Source organism: Bos taurus, chromosome 28 (assembly GCF_002263795.3).
Source record: "Bos taurus isolate L1 Dominette 01449 registration number 42190680 breed Hereford chromosome 28, ARS-UCD2.0, whole genome shotgun sequence".
Taxonomy (NCBI): domain Eukaryota; kingdom Metazoa; phylum Chordata; class Mammalia; order Artiodactyla; family Bovidae; genus Bos; species Bos taurus.
Genome location: NC_037355.1, coordinates 45754060 through 45767357, shown reverse-complemented (window position 1 = coordinate 45767357; position 13298 = coordinate 45754060). Strand labels below are relative to the sequence as shown.

The following is a 13298-nucleotide window of genomic DNA, read 5'->3' as shown; positions in this document are numbered from 1 at the left end:
AGAAGACCCGGGAAGCATGTGCTCCTGAACAAGGACCTGTTGCCATGCTCACTCAGCTAGGGTGTCATGGGAAAACTTTCAGCAATAAACACACTAACAAGCTTTCATTTTCTTTGAAATACTATGAGAGGGAGGTACAAAATTCAACAGTGGGGCTCTGAGGGATTGATGTGAATAGTTGTCAGTTCTGTCTCCTGTTCCTTTTTTCGGTTGGCTGCATTGAAAGCACACTCAGTGGGTAATCCTCAAATGCTGCCCTCTAAAATAACGTCCTGTCTCATTACCTTCCAGTGCAGTGGCAAGCTCCCCGTGGGAGGGAAAGGGACGGGGCACACGGTCAGCCTCTGGGCGTGCCACTTAGGTCAGGCCAGGTCACCTCCACCAGAAGCCCTGCCTTCCCTGGGCATCGCTGAGAGCCCATCGATGTTTCCCGTGACTGTACGTGGCTGTCAGCACACCGTGTCCATAGCGGTGTATTCACAGCCCCCCAAAGGTAGAAGGGACCCCAGTGTCCCATCAGTGGGTGGATGGATACACGGAAGGCGGCAGATGCACACAATGGAATACTATTTAGCCTTAAAAGGAAGGAAATTCTGACACAAGATACAATATGGGTGAGCCTTGAGGACACAACGCTAAGAGAGATAAACCCAACACCAAAGGCCAAATACTACGTGGCATACCCCTACTGGGGTACACCGAGGAGTCGGCACGTGGAGACAGAGAGCGGAAGGGTAGCTGTCGGGCCGGGCAGGGGAAATAAGGAGACAGAGAGCAGAAGGGTGGCTGTCGGGATGGGCAGGGGAAATAAGGAGACAGAGAGCAGAAGGGTGGCTGTCGGGCCGGGCAGGGGAAATAAGGAGTTAGTGCTCACTGGGCACAGAGTTCCAGTTTGGGAGGGTAAAAGTTCTGAAGCCCATGGTGGGTAGCACAGAAACGTGAAGGTATTGATGTCATGTTGATAAACACTTAAAAATTGCTCAGGTGATCGATTTTATGTTACATGAATGACTTAAAAAGTGTTGACCTCAGGAGGCCCCCTGTGCCCCTCAATGCCTGTCTCAGAGCAGAGGGCCCGCTGGATGTGAGCCTCCCAACCCTGCAGCTCAGTGTCAGCACAAGGCAGGTGGATTCGTCCTCCCCTAAGTCTCCTGCGCCCAGAGAGAGGAGATGAGAAGAGCTGAGTCCCTGCCTGGAGGGGGTGCTTTGTGGGGGTGCCCAGGCCTCTACTCACCTTTCCCACCTGCCCGCCCCCCGCCTGCTGGGCGCCCAAGGCTCAGCCGACACGGCGCCCTTGCCCACCCACGTGCCCCCACTCCCTGGGCAGAACTGCCCACGCAGATCCCCGCTCTCTGGGGTGGGGGGGCAGCCCAGGAGGGTCCAAGCAGTTTCCTGGAGCCATACCGAGGAGAGAGGTTCTTCATTCGGGTCAGGAAGTTGTGCTGGAAGGTGAGGGCCTCCACCTTCCGCAGGTCGGGGGTGTGGTGCGGCTGGATGAGCAGCAGGTAGGTGTTGGCGCTCAGGGGCACGCGGGTCACGGAGAGGTTGTTCTGGCTGTCGCTCCAGAAGTGGAAGATGCCGGTGCCAGAGAGCATGGGGACTGACACCGAGGTGGTGTTGTCCACCCAGAACTCCTTGAGCCCTGGCAGCAGGGAGAACCCCTTCATCTTTCCTGGGGACCCGGCAGGAGACAGGAAGGGAAGAGTAAGGGAAAGCACGGGGCTCTGGCGGAGCAGAGGGCTGCCCCTAAAGCCTCCACCACCACCAAAGCCTCCTTCCTGGCTCTCCCTCCCCCCGCCCCAGGCTGCTCTGCCCTTTCCTGGCCCCTCAACTTCACCAGCCCCAGGGCACCCAACAAAGCCTTCCTCCTGCAAAATCCACCAACTGCCAATGTTGAAAACGTAGAACACGCCAGGCCCCAACCTGAGGCCCACAGAGGAAAATCCTACCCCACTATTAACAGACCAGGTAAACTCAGGCCCAGAGCTGTCCTGGCCCCAAGCCTAGGCTCTGCCCTGCTCACTTAGAAAAAAAAAAAAAAAGGCACTATCTTTCAGAGAAGTTTTAGGTTCACAGCAAAATTAAGAGGAAAAGTGCAGATATTTCCCGTATACCCACCACTCCCCAGCAACACACAGCCTCCCCTGCACCAGCTCCATTAAATGGCACATTTGTTAACACTGATGAACATCATCATCACCCAGAGTCCATGGTTCACAGCAGAGTCCACTCTTGGACATTTTACAGGTTTAGACAAACACACAATGACGTATCCACCATTATGCCGTTGTACAGAATTGCTTCACATTTCTTGGTACCCCTCCCTGCTAGAGACCCAGGATGACCAGTGGATGTGAGCTGTGAAACCTTTGTGCTGGGCCTTGAGGGGAGGGGCAAGGCTCCTGTCACCTCGCACCCCTTGGGGTCCTGGAGCTGAGCTGCCAGCTGACTCAGCTGTTGAGCAAACTGTTGAAAGCACTGTCACTCGGGCGGTCTCCATAGCAGCCTCTGCTCCACAAGCACACCCCCTCCCTCTGCAGCCTGCCCAGCCCCTTGAAAGGCCCATTGTGTGGTTGTTCCTGGGAGAACAAGGTGAAGTTGAGGATGAGCCCATCATGAAGTGGCCCCTGGCACTTGGAGGTCTGAGCAGAGGTGACTGAGTCAGGGCCGTGAGTTCTCTGAGGAGCGAGAGTAGGGAGCTGGGGAAGGGTGCCCAGGTATTGGGAGACAGGAGTAACAGGGTCCCCAGCCCTGCCTTGTCCTCTAGCCTGGGATCCCTGTGTCTTCAGGCAAGTTCAGCTCACAGGAGGGCTGCACACAAGAAGCTGGCCCACAGGACTGACAGGAGGCTTGTTAGTTTATGGGGGAAAAGGACGCTACCTCCAAAAAGATATAGGAGTCTGAAACAAGGGTACCTGCCGCCTACCCTGCTCATCTCATCGCACAGCATCCTGTCCTCATCCAGAGATTAAGAACATCTCGCCAGGTTAGAACAACAGGTGTGGCCCATTTCTGGGGCCAGTGGCTCTCTCTGACTCTGCCTTTTGGGGAGTAGGCCTTTCTCAATGAGCTCTCCTCCTGGGCACCTGTTAGTGACTCTTGGCTCAGCCCAGGGGCCCCCTCGGTCCTACATGGGGTGCAGCCACCCTCAGCTCCGGGGTCCCTGACTGGACGCTGCTCCCAAGACCTGTCAGTGCCGGGATCTGTGCGATCCTGGGCTATCACCTTCCTCCTTCTCCCGGGGGGCAGCCTGCTGCCTCTTCTTGGCAGCTTTTCAGACTTCCAGGTTATTGTCAGAGTAAGAAAACAACTGTGTTCTGGTCAACCTTCCTCTGTCCTCACGGTTCTGCCTTCTGGCCGCCGACATCCTTGTCTCTCAGTTCCACTCGTTGCATATATTGATGGGACCTCACACACAGCTTCCCTGGCCCACCCATCCATTCACAGAGCTTCAGAGTCTTGTTCCTGGAACCGTTTGCTGAGCAATTGCATAACCTTCCAACCATTCTTCCTGCCTCCAGTCCCCATAGCACAGGCCAGGGACCTCTGAGCAGAATGCCTGGCGCCCAGCTCCCAGACACCCACAACTCCAACCTCCCATTAGCACATTCAAAGTCTCAAAACCTGGCCTTGACCCATCTCTCTGGCCTTGCCTAACACTGATCCCATTCTGTCCCTCTGAGCTCAGGCCAAACAAAGTCACCCCTATTCTGGTTCCTCGTCCTGACCCTTGCAGTCTTGCAGCATTGCCCAGCCTTCCTTCTGTTCTCTCCCAGGCGACATTCTTCCCCAAGCACTCTGAGCCCCGGGCACCTGCACAAAGCAGCTTGCCTTCAGCTCTGGGGCTGAGGCATTGGCCTGTGGGATCCAGCTTTCTGGTTAACCACAGTCAGCAAGCTGAATCGGGGCTTGTGTGGCCTCCCTATTCTCCCCTCTGAGACACCAGCTCAGAGTCTTGCAAGTAATACATCTCCAATCATTATTTCCGAATGAATGAACAACTTGTGTGTTAGGCATTATTTTGGTAATAACTTTCTCCCAATATGAAAATGATCCCAGCAAACAAACTGGTTATTTTTGCATTGGACAGTGAACTTCTCAAGGACAAGATCCCTTGACCTCAACAGACAGGAACCCATCTCTTCTGTGTGTGGAGCTGGGCCACGAGATATGTGTTTGGAAACCAGGGCCCTGCTTGTGGCTGTGCCATCAGGAGCGGTCACTTTGTTTGTCTGAGTCTTGTTCATCACTGATGAACAAGGGCAATCATACCTCTTCACTGCATCTCAAGGCGGTCCAGTGATGAAAGGAAAAGGATTCAGCGTAGCAGCTGCACATAGTAGGGTGGCAGATGGGGAGGCCAGTGCTCAGATAACGCTCATCCAAGGAGCCCAGTGGGGCAGCCACTTGGTACTCTGTAAGGCTGGCCCCAGGTACTTGTTCATCTGCCCCCCTGCCCATCTCCAGGCATGGCCCTGCTCAGCTGAGCTGAGATGCTGGACAGTGGGTTCATACAGAAAGAACTGCCACCCTCCGGCACTGGCCAGGGGCAGAGCCCCGCCAAGGGCTGGCCTTACCTTGGAAGTGGACGTAGGCATTGAAGAGCAGGGTGCTGTCTGGGCTGACCGCTGTCAGGGCTCTGCCCATGTTCCACCCCGTCACTGACTGCATGAACCTGTTGATCTTCTCAGCAGCGAGATTTGGGTCCGTGGACAAGTCTAGTGAGCGTGGGAGAGTGATGGGGGCAAAGGAAGAGAGGCTTTGCACGAAGGGCTGCTTCAGGTGCAGGCCAGGGGCTGTGAAGAGGCCAACCACCGTGGACAGGAGCAGCCTGGCCTGACTGCTGGCCCCACCCTGGGCGACCAGAAGGCCCTGGATGGTCTGCAGGGAGGACAGGACCTTGTGGCCATCCAGCCGGGAGGTGCAGCCCTGACCCTCTCCAGGGACACCCAGGAATGCCTGTAGTCTGCTGGCCGTGGGGTCTAAGGCCCCCACATAGAAAGAGGTCAGGGTGCTGAAGAGGGCCACTGGGGAGAACACAGCCCCACTGGCCACACTCCATGTCTCGCTCAGTGTCTTGTACATGTGGAAGCCCATGAAGTTGAGCAGCAGCCCCACCTCTGAGGCCCGCAGCCGATCTTCAGCCTCTAGCTTCTCGGTGGCTCGAACCAGCTGTTCCCACAGGGCCTCCTCATCCACTGCGGATGACTTGGTCTGAATGGGTACAGGTGTGAAAGTTGGGTCTGGAGGTGTCTCCACACTGGGTTTCTCCAGCTGGTCACAGTTGCTCTTGCTGTAGACGAGGAGGTGGAAGGGGTGTACATACACCCGGTCGCCAGCAGCCAGGCCAGCCCAGGCCAAGAGGCAAAGGATGGCAGCCCCTAGGCTCAGGCCAGCAGGAGCCATCTCTGACCAGGCACTTGCTTCTGCTATCCTGAAATATTTTGTGAAGAGTTAAAGGGGATTATTATGTGTCTTCCAGCAACATTCCCTGCAACCAGTCAGCACATGAGACATCCATCCCTGTCTCGTAAATTTCAAAGAGAAGAAGTGGCTCAAAGCTCTGTGAAAGAATCTACAGATACGCTCCAGTTGCAAGTGCACCATCGTGGGCTCACCTGTGCTTTGGTGGGCTTTATTTCGGGGTTGGGTTTGGGTTTTATTTTGTTTAAAGTTTAAAGTGGTAAGGATGTCTGAATATTAAGACATTTGTGTATTTTAAAGAAAAATATGAAATGGGGTTATTTTAATGTAAACACATGTTTTCATAAAATATCGCAGGTGTTTTTATCAAGAATATGTAAGCGGCTGATCCATTTTTACCTTAGTTAGTGGTATGATGCTTCAGTCAATAATTACATGTTTAACAAAAGAGAAATATGGAAGCATCTTAATTTATTTTTAAATGAACGCTTTGAGTAAAAAAAGTATCATGACAGTTGTTATGCCGAAATTTAAAAACTCATATGTCAAAGTTGATGGAAGAAATTTTTACATACTCAAGTACGGAGAAATCATTCTGGTTTATCCAAAATGGAGCTGGTGGCCACTGTGGATGTTGTTTCAGATATGTTCTTTTATCACTGAAAACTTGAATTTACTGAACCTTAACAAACTCAAGACCGTAGTCCTAGCTGCCAGCTGCAGCCTTCTGGTCTCAAGGTGTCCCCTTGTAACTATGCAACCATTTTGAACCCCAACCAATCCTTGCTTAACAAACAGCCTTACTTCTTGCCAGTTCCAGTCCTAGTTCTTGACAAACAACGTACCTAATTGTGCGGTTTTCGCCTTCATAAGCCTCCTCTGTTTTGCTGTCTGGTGGAACACGACTCAAGTGCTTCCTGAATCTCTGTCTCTCTGCGATAGGCCTCAGTGTGGCTCAAATACAACAGTTGTCTATTCCTTTTATAGATTATTTATTGATTATTTTTGTTAACAAACTCCTGACCCCTGGTGCCTCAAAATGCAACTGTATTTGGAGACAGTCTTTAAAGAGGTAATTTAGGTTAAATGAGGCCTTTAGGATGGGCATTAATCCAGGCTGACCGGTGTCCTTATAAGAAGAGATCAGGACACAGGGAGAACCGCATGAAATTACAAGGGGAGGATGGGGAGGAGACCACCTGCAAGCCGAAGAAAGAAGCCTCGGAGAAACCAACCCTGTCAACACCCTGTTCTTGAACTACCAGCCTCCAGAATCGTGAGAATACAGATTTCTTCTGTGTAAGACTCCAGTCTGTGGCTCTGTTGGTGGCAGCCCATAACACCAATATGCCCACCTGTTCAAGGCTATAAATTTCCCCAAAGAACAAAATGTGGGGCAGCAGGGGTCTTTGCGGGGCTCCAAGCTCTAGGGTAGGTGGTAAATCATTTTGGAATACAAGACCAACTCACACAGAGGTTTCTCCTGTGCTACAAATTAGCCTGACAAGAAAATAGTCCAGCTGTGTGGGGAATGTTCCCCTATTTCCCCAGCTAAGGTGTATAGTTTAGAATGGAGATCTCATATTTGTTTGGCACATGACAATTCACAAAAGCTCTTTCCCATGGATTATCCAGTCTAAGGTGTCATGTAAGCTAAGATTGTTTCACTTCTTTGCAGACACAGAAAGGGGAGTTCTGAGATACAGAGAAACATCCCCAAGCTCATGTTACAGCAAGGATGTAACAGAGATCCAATTCCAACCTACTTTACTCTCATAGGGTATTCTCCATCCCGGTGCTCACAGGACTCACCCAGAAAGCCTGAGAAACTAACAATCTGAGTCTCACCTCCAGAGATGCTAATTAACTGACCCTGGGAAGGGTCTGAGAAAGGGCTTTTAGTCTACCAGTGGTTCTAACATGCAGCTGGAATTAAGCACCATAGACTCAAGCTGGGGAAGCCCAGACATCCCTGCCTGTCTCAACCCCCTCGCTAGCTCGCACTCGCCCTGCGGAGTAGATCTCCGAGGGACTCCAAGTCATCTGTGCCCAAGCCCATTCACCAACAGTCAGATTTCACTGGCCTGTGTCCAGTTGTCCGGGGAGGTGCGACAGTGTAGAACCTCCGCCTGCCTCACCTGGGGCAGGTGAGGTGGGACTCGGTACCTCTGCCTCAGCCTCACTTCTAGCCAAGAGAACAGGCGTGGGATGAGCTCCTGGGAGAAAAGGCTCCTGGGTCGGCTCTGCTGGCTTTTTCTGCGATGGTTCTCGCTGAGAGATGAATATGCCCTTGATGGGTTCATTCAGCTCTAGAAGTTTTTATATGACACCTCCTTCATTTTGGGGGAGGGGAGTGCCGTACTACCAGGTAACGGCTCAGCCTTCCCACTCCCCTCCTCACTCTCCCCTGCCTTCCCAGAGCTGGCCTGGGGCTCCTCGGAGCTACGGTACATCACCACCAATTCCAGGTCGCCTGGAAGCCTAGCTGGTTCCTGCACACCCATGCACGCCTGGTCAGGTGCGGTGACTGCAGCTGCCTGGCGAGAGCCTCTGGATGATGCGCGTGTACTCACTCTGCTCTAAGTGTCAAATTGCCAAGGGAACTCTGACCTCTGATCTTAACCCCCACCTACTCCCCTTCCAAGCTGTTTGACTCCACCCACTGTTCCCACAAGGAGTTACACAACACGGAAGAAAAGGACAGAAACTTCTCTCTTTAGAGGCCTTCCTGTCAGGCAGGCCTAAGTTGCCCGTTGACACTGCTCCTGGGGAGACTGGCGGGGCCTGAATCCTTCAGGAGCAGGCCTAAGGGGCCTGGGCCAGCCGCCTCCCAGCTGCCTTCAGGCCCAGGCCCGTTTCAGGAGATTAACCAGGTAGAACAGAGGCTGTTGTTTGCTCTCAGTTGTGGTCGGTCTCACTGGCCTAGGTGCTAAGCCAGCACGCAGCCTCCCAGCCCGACAGCCACGCCTTGGGTTTTCTCTTCCACCCGCCTACACCTGGGCTCCCCCTCGACCAGCCTCTCCTGCAAGGCTTCTTACGTCTCAGGGCTTGTGCTCAAGGCTAATGAGGACGGTAGCAAACGCAAGTGCAAGGCTGCTCACGGTTTGAGTGATGTCAGGGGTCAAGTCTGAACCCTCACAGCAGCCCACCTTCCTGTCTGGGCCTCCCCACCACCGACTGCACCCTGCGACTGGCCCTCCACGCCCGGCACTCTGGACTCACTCCTCCTGCCCTCCTCTCCTCGCCCTGTGGCGCTAGTCACCTGCAGCTCTGATCACTGAGTTACTCGTGTTTCTTATGTTTGGCATTTATCACCTGTCTCCTTCCACACGCATGCAAATCCTGGAAGACTGAGGTTCTTGCTCTGTTTTGCTTACTGATGTGTCCCACATTCCCCAAAATACAATAAGTGGTGGCTAGATGATGCTGTCCTGCACATGAAGAGAGCAGTTCGGAGACTTGCTCAAGTTCACACGGCTGGTAAGAGGCAGATCTAGTATTTGAACCCAGAGCCCCTGACTCCATCCTCCACACCCTCAAGCACTGATCTACTCGACTTTGAACAAGACTGTGTCTCCCTAGCTCACCCTAAAGCTTAGGAGCACTGTCGGGTTGCACTGCCAGGCTGCACTGGCACTCTTAATTTATAGCACAGTTCCCGAGAGAGGGGGGCCAGGTATTGCCGTTGGTTCCACTTTACAGATAAGCAAACCGAGGCTCCGGAGACAGAGTGATGAGCTTGACTGCTCAGACCTGGGCCTTGAACCCAGGACCAGAGCCAGCACTGCCTCAGAAGAGTGGCAGGAAGATAGACCACTGCTCCCCTGAGCCCTGTGGGGACGCAGCCCCGGGCTCACTGAGCCTGCCCTTCTCCCCAGCTCCACTGCCTGCACAAGCCTTGCTTGTCCTCTGGCTGGAGGAGGACCCAGGGGACTCCTTCTGCACTGGCCGCCTAGGACCCAGTCCTGCTCAGAGAGAGCGGAGGACCTGGCCAGCCTGCCTGCTGCTGAAGGGAGCAGTTCCTCTGGTGAGATCCATGGTACGCTCCGGGGAGGGACAGCCCGTGCCTAGGGGAGAGGCACCCTCCAAGTCTGCAGTGGTAATGTCGGCTGCAGCCCAGGTCACCGCTGTCCCCTGGTTCCTGGGTGCAATTTAGCCACAGACTTCCAGCAGCTCTCTCCCATACCTGTCGACCAGAGCACCCAGCTTTCTCCTACCAGCAAACAAGGCAGCCGCATGAAGAGAGCTGGGGAGGGGTGTGCGTGGAGAGGGCCCCCACTCACCTTCTGCTCTCGTCCTCAAAACAGGGTGGCCTCTTCCTCTGGCTGGGCCACCGAGGCCCTATTTATGTCTGAGGGGTGGGGATGGAGCGGTTCCCAGAGCGTCCTGTGCTCAGGCCAGCGGGAGGGTGTTTACATGACTTGGCCAGGCCGTGGGGGTGGGGGCCTCAGCAGCCTCCCAACTAGAGGGACAAATGCCAGGCCAGGCGACTCTTAGGATGGGCCTCCTTCCAGGAATCCAGGGTGATCAATGCACTGTTGCTGCTGACACTGAATGGTACACAGTCAAGTTACACATTTACTGAAGTTTGCTCGAGTAGGGGCTGTTGTTATGGGACACGGGAGCATCCCATGTGGGTTGTGATGTGTCTTTCCCCCCGGGTGTGATGGCCAGAGGTCAGCCACCCAAGCCTTGAGACTGAGCCCCCTTGGGGTGTGCTTCTGAGAGGCCCCAAGAACATGTGGGCTCACGGGCCCAGCAGGAAAAGGAAAGCCCTACTCAGGTAGCCTGGGTACCTGACTGATGGCCTTGAGTGGCTCAGTGGTTGTCCAAATAGCCATTGGGGACCCACTCCATGTAGAGGCCTCTGATGGAGATGGGGAGAAACACACAACCCAGCAAAGCACACTCTAGAGATTGTGATTTATCCGGGGAGGCCACTAGACACCAACAGCAGGGAGACGGGAAGGCGCTCACAGATGCTTTCAGATTGTGAGACGGTTTAGTCTGCTAGAGCTGGAGAAGCTTTCAAAGTTCTCTCTGTCATTTGAGTCACACCTTGAAGGATAAATAAGTTGGTTCTTTGGGGTTAAAGAAGGGCTTTTCAGAGGTCAAGGCTAATAAGGCAATAGCAGAGGTGGGAAAGCGTGGGGCTTGTCTAGGGGTCACCAACAGGCCCAGGGGCTGAGAGGGAGGTCAGTGGCAGCAGCAGCAAAGCTGCTTCTGGGCTGCCCCCCCCCCACCCCGCCTCCCCAGCCATGACGAGAGGACCCCAGACGCAGAGCCGAGCTGCAGGCCGGGCTCTGCAGGAAGTAGAGCTTCTGCACGAGATGCCAGGCTGGGTCTGGGCCGTGTAAAGTGAGTGAGGGAAGGAAGGACGCTGATTAGTGCCAGACACCATGTAGGAGGGGAGAGACAACACTAAGAAAGGGACTGAAGATGCCTGGGTGAGGTGAGGGGCACGATGTTGACTTCTGCTTTAAAAAATGTTCTCTCATAGCAATACTGTCATGAGGAAAGATGGAGAGGGTCCAGGCACCACATTTCCAAGTTCAGGCTCCTGAGAGAATGATAAAACCAATAACCCCAAGAGGGACACAGGAGGTACAAGAACTCTGGCGAAGGACTGTGCAAAGCTGAGTTTGGATGGTATTCTTTCAAGGTGTCTATTGGAACTCAGTGCTGAATACTTGCTTAGATGGTTCCGATGCTCAAGAGGGAGATCCAGGCTGGGGACACAGATGTGGAAGGCAAAGGCACCACCGTGTAATCCAAGGCCTGCGGGAGGAGGTGTTTTACCCGGGGAGAGTCAAAGCAAGGAGAGGAGAGGGGAAAAGGGAGAGGAAAATCTAGCGAGAGAGGGAATGAGAAAGGAGTCGGCCACCACAGGAGGGATCCAAGGGGACAGTGAAAGAAACAGGAAGTGGTATTCAAGAAGCCAGGAGGTAGTTTTGATAGGTGAGGACTTAGGGCCTGAAAGAGGTCTTTTGGGCAGAGTCATTAGTACTGAGATGTCTCCTCCCAAACTAGTTTTGATCAATCATTTACTAACATTTTATTGCTCACCAAAGGCCAGGAGGAGATGAGTCGAGATCATAGGCAAGTTGGAGAGCAGCCTCAGGGAAGGATGAGGGAGGGACCAGGCTGAGATGGTTTGATAAGACCTCGGAAAGAGAAGCAGGTAGATTGAACAGTGAGCTGCTCTTTATTGAAATGTGATCATGAAAGAAGACGATTATTCTGTATTTTCAACTTTAAAATAGAAGGATGAAGGAATTGACATTTATTCAGTGGTTGCTACATGCTGGGTATATAAATCTTTCAACATGGCTATGATATAGATGTTACTATACCTCTCAGGGGACGCACACTGACTGCCCACCCCACCAGGAACCATAGTAACCATTTGCATGAGTTGTTTTTCGACAGGAGGTCCTGGTCAGGGACACAGAACTAATAAGCCACCACCCACCAGGGGAGTTCAGGAAAGGTCTAACACTGTGTGTCCAACCAGCTCCGAGTCCTTCTTGCTGGTGTCCATCTTGGCTGAACAAGGCGTGCACCACCAGGAGGGACTCTGAGTCAGAATGACTGGCTAAGGACAGCCCGGAAACTAATCCCATCACCATAAAACCTGAGACTGCGAGCCACGGGGCAGAGCTGTTCTCCTGGGTTCCCTTACCTACTGCTCTCCACCCGGGCGCCCTTTCCCAGTAAAATCTCTTGCTTTGTCAGCGCATGTGTCTCCTCGGACAATTCACTTCTGAGTGTTGGGCAAGAGCCCACTTTTGGGCCCTGGAAGGGGTCCCCTTCCTGTAACACACCCACTTTCCAGGAGAGAAAACTCAGGTCCAAAGAGGCTCAGCTGCTTTCCAAATGTCACCCAGAACGAGTCCGGGTTTGCCTGAAACCAACACCCATTCTTTTCATGTCACTTTTGTTCATTTGTCCACCAATTATTTATTGAAAACCCGCTACATGCCAAGATAGGAATTCATCTCTGAGGTGACAACTGGAGGCAAATCAGGCATGATCACCACCCTCTTGAAACCTACAGTTTTGCAAGTGTTAGGATTAATCAATAGTCACATAAATAATGATTTATTTGCAGTTTGGATAAATGTTAGGAAGAAAAAGAATCGTGAGCAACCTGAGGATGTAACAGTAAGCCTGGTCTAGCCTGTACAGTCAGGAAGACTCACTTGGGAAAGGAGAAGTCAGGACAAGACCTTGAGGATGGGTGGAGTGGTCCCAGGAGCAGTGCTGGTGGGGCTGGGCCCGCACTGCCCGGGTCGACCTGGACCCACATCTAACAGCCAACGATTTTTTTCAGTTTTTACTTTGTACTGGGGTGTAGTCGATTAGCAATGTTGTGATAGATTCAGGTGGACAGTGAAGGGACTCAGCCATTCTTGTACACGTATCCACTCTCCCCCAAACTCTCCTCCCATCCAGGCTACCGCATAACATTGAGCAGAGTTCCATGTGCTAAATGGTAGATCCTTGTTGGTTACCCATTTTAAATACAGCAGTGTATACATGTCCAAACTCCTTAACTACCCCTTCCCCCATCCTTCCCGCCCTGCAACCATCAGTTTGTTCTCTGTGATAACAGTCTGTGATTCTTGCAGAGATGGGACAGACTAAGGGATGACATAGTCCCATACTATCCTGGGCCGGTCTCTATCCTGCTGGGCTGTGAGTGTTTTCTCACTCCTCTCTCTGCCCTGAGTGACCATGAGTGCCCTTCTAGCCCTAGGACTCCCTTATTGTCTGTTTAATAAACTCACCTGGCCCTGCATCTTGAGAAAAAGACGCATTCAGCCCAGGGGAGGGTCTTGGCTGAGAAAGGTGCTCTCCCACTTGGCAGTCTG

At 53.0% G+C, this 13298-nt stretch overlaps 1 protein-coding gene across 1 annotated transcript; it reads right to left on the bottom strand.

The window, feature by feature from the left end:
* Positions 1-980: 980 nt before the first annotated feature.
* AGT (angiotensinogen) lies at positions 981-9814 on the bottom strand. The gene is given in 3 exon segments (NM_001114082.2): positions 981-1672; positions 4578-5434; positions 9708-9814. Coding segments are annotated over 2 exon segments (1275 nt in total). The 5' UTR covers positions 5407-5434; positions 9708-9814; the 3' UTR covers positions 981-1226.
* Between the last annotated feature and the right edge of the window lie 3484 nt (positions 9815-13298).